Genomic DNA, 10636 nt, shown 5'->3' with positions numbered 1-10636 from the left:
TTTGCATAAAAATTATTCAGATTCTTATACATTTGCAAACTTGGTTGTTCATTTTAATGTCACCTCCATGTACCTTTCCAGGTTGAGCTACAGTAGCCAGAGGCTTCGTCAAACCTTTATGCTTCTTCTGTTCACATCTGTAAACTTCATGACCTAGAACCTCCAACAGTAGGGTATTCCAAAAATGGTTCTGTGGCTATGCTCCAGTCATGTAAACCTCACATCTGTGACTGTATCAGATTTACAAATACACGTTTCCACTGTATTCCCCGTGCATACAGTGACACCCTCTGGCAAAGTTCGGTATCACATCACTACATTATTTATTTTAATTTTATTTAACTAGTCTTGTCAGTTAAGAACAAATTCTTATTTACAATGACACCTGCCAAACCCTAACTTGGATGACGCTGAGCCAATTGTGCGCCGCCCTATGGAACTCCCAATCACAGCCTCTAACACTGAGATGCAGTGCCTTAGACCCTGCACCACTATATATATATATATATATATATATATACATATCTCTATCAGAATGAGACATCATTGAGTTCAAGTATTGACAAGAACATAAAAGACAAACAAAACAAACACAGAAACATTAGTTATGACAGCATAAGATAAGGTGACAATTACACTTAATCCAAAAATAATTTGTTATAATATTGGACTGTAAACAAGCTTGTCTTATTATTTAGTCAGACTCAAGGAAAAACATAAAGTCTATCAAAAACACTAACGCAGAGGGTTGATTTAAAAAAAGTTTGTTTTGTGGATCTAAGATTACCAACCAACCAAAATCATGACATTAGTTATACATTTCAAAGAGTTCAGAGTACTGTCAAAAAGGTTATAACATCATGAATTATCAATAGTGTGACCAGTTTGACTTAGTATGTACTCCTTCATATCTCTCCAAAATCGAATATTGTATAAACAACTGTAAAATAAATGTGTCAGCGTTCCAGGTCCATCATTGCAGAAGGTACACTTGTAGTCAATGTCTGTAAACCTTGTTGGAGGGGTACATACTTGAAAGAATCTTTAGGTGCACCTCTCAGATCTTATTAGAAATACAACATTTAAAGGCACAAAGCCTTTCACGATTGATAGTTGTGAATTCCAAAAGGATTTCCCTCCTGGTGTGATCTTTCCTCTGCTATAAAAAATATTATCTTATGTGTTTATTTGTACATTTGAGACTATTGATATCAATATCATTAATAAATAGACTAGGTTCTATTCTAAGTGTATCTTGAAAACACATATGACAGTCGCAGAGTGGTAACATTAACATTTTGATCAATTAAGTGGCAGTTTGGTTATGTTGTAATTACAAGACAACAAAAATAGTAAACGCCCAATTTTCTTAAAAAAATAAAGATCCATAAAGATTATGGAGATTCTATGCATTTTTTCAACCACTTAATCAAAATCAAATAACTCAAAACCAGTGGAGACTGCTTAAGGCAGGATGGCTCATAATAAAGACTGGACGGCGCAAATGAAATGGCATCAAACACATAGAAACCATGTGTTTGATACCATTCCACTGATTGCGTCCAGCCATTACCACGAGCCCGTCCTCCCCACAATTAAGTTGCCACCAACGTCATGTGCTCAAAACCTCCTTCTGCCCTAGTTGCAGAGACCACTTCCTTTTAAAGTGGTGATGTTTGTTTGGTTTGTGTGGAAAAAACAATCCAAATCACTAAATGGTGGAGGGGAGGAGGGGTTGATGTCGTCAACTGTTCGACGTGGCGACTTGACGTAACATTACGTGTAGAGCTAGATGGGGGAGGGACTGGGCTTTAGGGATTTTATCTGCATACTGTGCTCGGTTCTACCCGGGGATGCTAACGGAATCACGACTACAATCATGCGTTCATCAACAGACGAAAAATAAACATTGTAACGGTGTTATTCCGTTTATAATAGTAATATTTTATGAAATACCGTGCAGAATAAGCAGCAACATTTGACATTTTGGGAGACTGGACCTACACAGCAGGTAACGTTAGCTAGCTAGCAGATCACGCTAACTCACTGAGATCATCATTTTCTGCAGCACCACCAGCTTAGCCAGCTGGCTAGGGCTACTAGGTTGGAGCTAGCTAGCTAGGTGTCGTGTTGCTGGGACTAGCAAAATAACTAGATACAACACGAATAATGATCACGAATAGCTAGCTATTTTGAAATGTGTTGTATTGTGAAATGTGATGGCTTGTTGAGAGAGAGCAGGTTATCGCTGCATTAAGCTCTAACGTTACCGGTGGACACTGCATTTGTACATGTCACAGCTGGCTAGGCTTGATATTATGCTGAATTAGGCATGTTCTACCCGTATTTACATTGCAAACATTCCTATCATTAATGTGAAAAGCTCAGTGTGTGTGAGATGATCGTGCTCTCTCACCCCCATCTCTCTCTCCATCTCCCATTTCTCTGTCTCTCTCCCAACGCACTCTCCTGCAGACCACCACCATGGCAGACAGTTTTATGGGCAAGGCAGCTACCATGGAGATTCCTATCAACAGCAATGGAGAGACCCTGGCCGAGGATGACAGTTTGGAGCAGGTGGGTCATATGGTTATGTCCCAAATAGCGCCATATTCTCTATATAGTGCACTACTTTTGACCATGTCCCATTGGGCTATGGGAATAGGGTGCCATTTGGGATGCAGTCACGACGTACAGTATTTATATGTATACTGTGTGTGGTGACCACTCATTACGTCAACTATTTGTTTGTGTATTTTATTGTACTGTATTATGTCTCACTTCTGTGCAGGCTGCAAAGATTCAGTGGACCTTAGATGAGAAGGTAGGGATATGCAGTAGAAGGGATGAGAGAGAGTGTGTCACGTCATTGTAGGAGAACTAGATTTAGATGTAGTGTACACGTTAACATAGAAGACTTTCAGACTAACCACAATTAACCTTTATCAACCATTTTCATGTGTGTGAGTGTCTGTGTACAACAAAGATTAGGCCCACATGGAAGGTCTTCGTCAGGTTGACAAACTCTACAGGATCATTATGCATTAGTCAGTCCCTTCAGGATTCAGACATTTTTTTTGGGGTGCAAAATCATAAATTCCCAACATATTATGCAGGGCTTGCAAATTTGACCAATCACTGCACTATTTCAGCATAAAACATTAACATCAACGCATTCTCGTATAAAGCTGACCCATCATTGCAGTACAAAAAAAGGGCTCGTAATTTCAACCAATCACCGCACATTTACCACATATGGTTCAATCAAGCCACACGTCAACAAACGTTTTCCTTGCCAGGCGCAATTTCGCAAAACAAAATTACTGCACATTGCCACGCAAAATGTCAGAATTGGAATCTCTGCTAAATCCGTGAGGGACTGATTTAGAGTTAGTCTATATCTATTCCATTGATGTGTTGTTGCTTCACCTTAGGACTTGCAGCAGGTGATGGTGTCTGGTCCCAACCTGAATGAGACCAGTGTCGTGTCTGGAGGCTACGGAGGACCTGCAGGGGGCATCATACCCACCTCCTCCATCAAAGGTACACACAGCTCTACTGCTCTCACTTGTTCACTAGCTCCAATAAAGGTACAGACAGCTTTCTCTAGCGCTGCCAACTGCTGTCACTGCAGTGGAACGTCCTCTTAATTATTACGGAACGTCCACTTAATTATGTCCACTTAGTCCTTATTGAATCAATGAATAGCCTAGTCCCTTTAGCAAGGCCTGCTTGGTTTGTTAGCATTAAGAATGGTGAAGACTACATCTTCAACTGCCCCAATGGGGTTTGTCCTGGTGGAATTCAATTATTACTATTTTTTTTAAAATCAGGGCCTTGCCAGGAGCATGCTGTTCTGCATCAGTGACTATTTTGACTTAACCTTCTTTCTGTTCTTTCAGGAGTCTATGAGTAGCAAACAGAGGCTCTCTACTGTATTGGCTATTTTGATTTTGAGATCTACATCCTACTCTAGTTGACTGACTATCTTAACCAACCCTATCCACCAGGCCCTGCTATCCGCTTCAACCCTCAGTATGTGGACAGGAGAAGCCCCCCTGCCCCTAACTGTGCCCCTGTCCCTGGAGCCCAATCTCAGCCCACAGGTGGCTTTGCACCTCTCAGCCACCTTCCACATAACTGTATACTTCCCTCTTTAAAGGTAGACTCAGCGAAAATGATGTTGCCACGAGCAGCACCACAGATACTGAGATGAGCAAGATGCAAGACTTCGCTCTCACACAGTCATTACTGATCAATTCATTTCTACATTTATAATTAGTAGGTTATCTATTTTAACAAACCTTTCTTATTTTTCTTGTTATGTATTGTATATTGTTTTTCATTCAAGCCCTTGGGCTTCCAACCACACCTGCACACAAATTATTTGTTTTATCTGTAATGTTGTCTATCACTTTTTTATTTATTTTTTATAAATGTTGACAGTGTGGTAACCTGGGCACAAAGAACACCGGCGAAGTTGAGCCTCGAAATTGACCCACTATATTGTTTACTGTCTGAATCTACATCATATTTCTGAGTCTACCTTTAACAGTTTTTTTGCCCCCCTCTTATTTTCTTCACCTGTTTACACTCTCAAGGGTGTTTTCATTAGTTACTCTTTAATTCTGTTGGAGAATGAGCCTTGCCTGTAGCCTGGGTTCCTGTTCAACCCCAGACACAGTTGATGTCCCTCTCTTCGACAACACTGTGTACCTCTACAGATGTCACGGGGAAGAGGGGCATGCTGCTCTACTGTCCAATGCATACTGAATGCATGTCGGTGGATGTTAACAAAAAAGCTAGCTATGTTTACTAACCTGACTGACTTCATCGCAGAGCTGTTTGATTTACTATGTTATGTTTGTGTGAATGTTTCTAATGATGACAACTTAATCCCAAATGGCACCATATTCCCTACATAGCGCACTACTTTTCACCAGAGCCTTATGGCTCCCCCATAGGGAATAGTGTGCCATTTTGGACGTATCCTATGTATGCAAATGTAACATGAAGCGGTTAACTAATGGAATGTTGCGGTTCATTAACTCACCACATGACATGTGCATCATTTCATACATTACTACTACTTATGTTGTGAATATTTTCATATTGTTTTCCGTCTGTGTTTTCATTCTGTTGTTTTTTTCGACATGGAAAACCTGCATGACTCACTATCACCATCCTCTCACCCTTTAAACACGTTCACCAACCTTCATCTACTCTCTCCATCTCATATATCACATATCCTCACATGTCCCCATCCTCCCCCATGTCCATTCCAGACCTGCGAATGAAGTCCAGGGGACTTGGTGTAGGTCTGGTCTCCAGCCAGTCAGCAGACAGAATGATAACCAACCAGAACCAGACCGGCCAGACATTCACAGGTACCACTGGAATAGGGTTGAACATTTCCAGGTTTCCCAGAAATCCTGGTCAGAAGATTTCTGGAATTGGAAGGTAATTCCAGAATTACTATAAGCAGTAAATCCAGAATTCTGAAACCAGGGTTTCTGGGAATCGTGGGCATTTTATCTGGCAATTATACTGGAACTTTGCAGCCCTACACTGTACCCATACAGCACAAGTGTCCTTTACCCCACTTCACTCTGTTCACTCATTCATTTCATTCGCTGTCCTCTCAACCGATCACTCAATCACTGTCATACTATTTGCCTCAAAGACAAGGAGGAATATTTCAGGTGTTCGCTTTGAGGAGTAGTGATGAGGAGAGTGCCCAACTAAGCACTGATCAGCCTCTGTGTAATCTGTGTATCAAAGCATCAAAGCAATGAAGCTGGTTTTGTGACAAGAGTTCATAGTAAATGAGATGGACAGACTTTATCAACTAGGTCTCAGCAACTAACCACTTTAAGGAATCCTCTGAGAGTGAGCAGGTTATTTATTATCCTTTGTGTCAGGATCGGGGATGCACCACAGTAACAGCAACCAGAACATGTCAGTGGAGGAGGCTAACCGTGGTGTGGCTGTGGAGAAACTAGACAGCGTTAAGAAGTGGGGCATCAACACCTACAAGGTACAGAACGGAACCTGTCTCCTGGGGAAAATGTGTTGAAACCATACTTCACTGAATCTTCACTGTGTTCTATGGGTCGATTGCAACTGCACTGGTATGATCATTTGTCTTCATACAAGACTGGGAATAATTTCCTCCTTGGAAACCAAGTAACTATTCGGTTCTATTCTGAACACATCTCTCCATGTCATCTTTATCCCATCATATATTCTCATCTCCTCTTCTGTTATCTCCTTTGTCCTGATCACATCTCTCCCTCTCTACCCAAGTGTACCAAGCAGATGTTCTCGGAGCGGTTCGGCCGTGGTTCTCGGACGGTGGACCTGGAGCTGGAGGCCCAGATAGATGTGCTCAGGGACACCAAGAGGAAGTACGAGTCTGTCCTGAGACTGACCAGCGCCCTGACCAGCCACTTCTACAACATGGTCCAGACCCAGCAGGCCTTGGGGGACACCTTCGCAGACCTCAGCCAGAAATCACCTGAACTTCGGGTAACTTATAACCCCTGAATTTGAACCCTTAACCCGTAGACCTCAGCCCAGCCAGAAATCAGCTACAGGTGGCACACTGTGTGAAATTGGCCCCCTAAAATGTTGCCTGAAAATCCAGGGTGTAATTATTGGTTGGAAACCAAGCCTATCGGTTTCAGTTTGGAATCAAGGCTACCTTATTGAATTGTAATCAATCCATAAATACCTCATGTGGAGGAAAAGTCGGTATATAAAACACAAGTGTTTGTGTTCACAGGATGAGTTTGGCTACAATGCGGAGACCCAGAAGTTGTTGTGTAGGAATGGGGAGGCTCTGCTTGGTGCCATCAACTTTTTTGTGTCCAGCATCAATACACTGGTCAACAAGACCATGGAGGACACACTGATGACCATCAAACTGTACGAGGCTGCAAGGTAATAATAAAGATGGGAGGGTTAGAAAGGGCAGGGCCTGGAGATACTATAGTAGTTACCTTTTTATAACGCAATAGTTTCAAATTATAATGCGGTTTAGAGTCTATATCTATGATTGCCAGAGACATAAAATAGAGTATGTTTGTCTACATGCCATTTTTCTGTGTGTCAGGCTGGAGTTTGTTCCATGCAGACCTGGCAGAGGTGAACCTGTGTTTGAGGGTTCAAGGGTGTTTTATTGACTTGGGTGGTATACCGGTATATTTGGAAAAAGCCACAGGATGGTTTTTCAATACTGTCAACTATTTCTTTGAAGTTTTTCAATAGATTTTAATATTTCAAGCTACATTTTAGGTTAATACCTGCAGTCAACTTGTGCAATATGTTAGGAGATGAAGCAGATTGTGTTCTTCATTTTACCTTTCAACTTATTTTACATTACTTATTTTATTATTATATATTTTTCACCTTTATTTTATTTTTTACCCCCTTTTTCTCCACAATTCCGTGGTATCCAATTGTTAGTAGCTACTATCTTGACTCATCGCTACAACTCCCGTACGGGCTCGGGAGAGACGAGTTACACAACCCAACCAAGCCGCACTGCTTCTTAACACAGCACCATCCAACCCGGAAGCCAGCCGCACCAATGTGTCGGAGGAAACACCGTGCACCTGGCAACCTTGGTTAGCGCGCACTGCGCCTGGCCTGCCACAGGAGTCGCTGGTGAGCGATGAGACAAGGATATCCCTACCGGCCTAACCCGGACGATGCTAGGCCAATTGTGCGTCGCCCCACGGACCTCCCGGTTGCGACAGAGCCTGGGCGCGAACCCAGAGTCTCTGGTGGCACAGCCCTTAACCACTACGCCACCCGGGAGGCCCCTTTTCACCTTTATTTAACCAGGTAGGCCAGTTGAGAACAAGTTCTCATTTACAATTGCGACCTGGCCAAGATAAAGCAAAGCAGTGCAACAAAAACAGAGTTACACATGGGTTAAACAAACGTACAGTAAGGTAATACAATAGAACAGTCTGTATACAGTGTGTGCAGATGTAGTAAGGAGGTAAGGCAATAAATAGGCCATAGTGGCGACGTAATTACAATTTAGCAATTAACACGAGTGATAGATGTGCAGATGAGGATGTGAGATACTGGCGTACGAAAGAGCAGAAAAACAAATATGGGGATGAGGTAGGTAGTTGGTTGGATGGGCTATTTACAGATGGGCTGTGTACAGCTGCAGCGATCGGAACTTACATACTGTAGTTCCCCAGAACAGTTCATTCAGTCACGTGTTTGTTTGTAAATAGCACAATGGGAGACAGCGGGGGCTGGGGAGTTCATATAGTTCTGTATCTATCGGGGAGTCTCTGTTGTGCGGTGCACACGAGGTGATGAAGTTGTATGCAATTCACTACTAAATGTTTGCCATCAGATATCTTATCGGCTTTCTGCCGTATTTGAGAAGACAACTCATCCAGAGCTCTTTATCTGTACACCTGTTCCCTGTGCTTCCTACTAGCGTTCTTCTCCCCTCTGCTTTGTGTACACTTGCTGCTCTTCCTTGAGTAAAGCATGCATTACTTTGTTTAGTTGCACAATTTCTCTCATTCACTTTTGCTTGTAAATGTCCACACTCACTGAAAATTACATTTGGTAGCTACTAGCTATGCTTGTATAACTTTATTAGCTGTATTTGCCTGTCTTTGCAATTGAGTTTGTTTATTCTCGCTCGTTAGCATTTAGCTAACAGTGTCTGTGATTGTTATTACGTGTGCTAATTTTGTTAGCATTCTGGTACTAGACCCCCAATTGGCTTTAATTGCGTTTTTTGCGCCGCCATAAATCCCGGGATAGCAGTAGAACGAACAGTATGACGTATGAAAATCTGGATACCTCCCAAGCCTATTTTTTTTTATGCTGCCTCTCCTCCCCTCTCTCTTCCAGGCTGGAGTTTGATGCGTACAGGGCCGACCTGGAGGAGTTGAGTCTAGGTCCTCGTGATGCTGCCACCATGGTGCGTATAGAGGTGTCCCAGCAGCAGTACCAGGTGCAGAGAGACAAGTACGAACGGCTGCGCTCAGATGTAACCATCAAACTCAAATTCCTGGAAGAGAACAAGGTGGGTTAGTTAGTTATTTGGAAAGTTGGGTGGTTAGTTAATTTACAATAATGCTACATCTCTCTCTCACCGTGTAGGTGAAGGTGATGCACAAGCAGCTGCTGCTCTTCCATAATGCTATCTCAGCCTACTTCGCTGGGAACCAGCAGCAGTTGGAACAGACACTGAGACAGTTCAACGTCAAGTTAAAGCCCCCAGGGTCAGACAAGCCCTCCTGGCTGGAGGAGAGCTAGAGTGATTAGCTCCCAGTCCTCTGGGCCTGTATCAAGCATCTCAGAGTATGAATACTGATCCAAGAACAGTTTTGCCTTTTAGATCATAATGAATCAGATTATATGGACAGGCAGGACTTGATCTTAGATCAGCACTCCTACTCTGAGATGCTTGATATGTACGGCCCCAGGTCTCAGTCAGGTCTCTGGTATATATGGGACACACAGATGGAGAGATACACTGGGCTTTCAAGAAACGAGGACTGGATAGATGGATGAACAGATATATGAAATCTACACAAACTGTATATAAGAACCAGAGATGGGACAAGTAGAGACTAGTGATGATGATACTAAGGGGAAAAGAACGCTTATCTAGTTTCATTTAGTTTTGACAATTTGTTTGAACGTCGATTTGTTGTGTTATTTATTCACAACAGAGCCTCATGATATTGTTGCTGTGTAGCGTAACTTTTAATTCATCTTACTTTGAGAAATTATTCCAAGCTTATACTTTGCACATAAATGTAATCATTCTTTTCAAACTGTTTTCACTCTTTTGTAAAGTGTTATGCAGTAAAGCTTCCAGAGGTCGTCATTTGAAAGGTCAGTAAACTGTTTACATATGTAGAGGATATTAAGAATCTGGACCGGTTACATTGTTTGCACCAGATGAAGATTGGAGTTAGATTTATGAAAGCGAAGGGAGAAACCTACAGTCTGGGGTACTATTGATGACAGAAATTATGGGTTAAAGGGGCAATCCTTGATTTGTAAAACAAGCAGTCAAGTATCAATGGCTATATATCATGAATTTAAGTCAAAAAATAGATTTGTACCAATTCCAGATTGCCCCTTTTTCTATCAACGATTTTGAGTACAGGAAGTACGACTTTTTCATTTACAATAGATAATCTCCCTCTGATTAATCCTACAGATAATGTTATTACACATGTTTATTATGTTATGTCTTTATAACATATAATCAAATAGAGTTAATATATGTTTATAAAAATACCTCTACTAATTCCATTCAGATGTATATGTTCTTGAGTTTTTCTTCAGTTTTTTTTCTCCCATTTCTACATCAATGTTGTCTCCATTTTAAAACATATGGACCTGGTGTACAGTGTATGAAATGATGGTGGTTTATAGTGTATGGTTTGATGTTTCCATACAGACTTGATATTTCCCCACAAAAGCTGTACAGTAATAACACTCGTCCATCTGCTGTCCACTGAGTATATTGTAGTCATCACCTGTATAAGTACTGTACCATATTGTGTTCACACATTTACATGGCAATACAATCCAAAACATGGCTGAAAAATGACTGGTACTTCCATCTGTGATTGTC

The 10636-nt window shown here is 41.7% G+C and overlaps 1 protein-coding gene across 6 annotated transcripts; it reads left to right on the top strand.

The window, feature by feature from the left end:
* Nucleotides 1-1773: 1773 nt before the first annotated feature.
* On the top strand, nt 1774-10612 carry LOC110503835 (arfaptin-2). Of its 6 annotated transcripts, XM_021582387.2 has the most exons (11): nt 1775-2011; nt 2476-2577; nt 2792-2824; nt 3435-3543; nt 4011-4106; nt 5286-5387; nt 5922-6037; nt 6307-6528; nt 6785-6942; nt 8893-9067; nt 9145-10612. In XM_021582387.2, exons 2-11 carry the CDS (start codon nt 2485-2487, stop codon nt 9298-9300), a joined length of 1260 nt encoding a protein of 419 aa, XP_021438062.1. In that variant the 5' UTR covers nt 1775-2011; nt 2476-2484; the 3' UTR covers nt 9301-10612. The 6 variants fall into 6 exon arrangements, with proteins under 6 accessions (XP_021438063.1, XP_021438062.1, XP_021438064.1 ...); XM_021582388.2 differs by lacking the exon at nt 2792-2824 and having other exon boundaries at nt 1774-2011; XM_021582389.2 differs by lacking the exon at nt 4011-4106 and having other exon boundaries at nt 1776-2011.
* Nucleotides 10613-10636: the final 24 nt, after the last annotated feature.

Source organism: Oncorhynchus mykiss, chromosome 24 (assembly GCF_013265735.2).
Source record: "Oncorhynchus mykiss isolate Arlee chromosome 24, USDA_OmykA_1.1, whole genome shotgun sequence".
NCBI lineage: Eukaryota > Metazoa > Chordata > Actinopteri > Salmoniformes > Salmonidae > Oncorhynchus > Oncorhynchus mykiss.
Note: the sequence above shows the minus strand (reverse complement) of the source record. Positions and strands in the feature narration are given on the sequence as shown.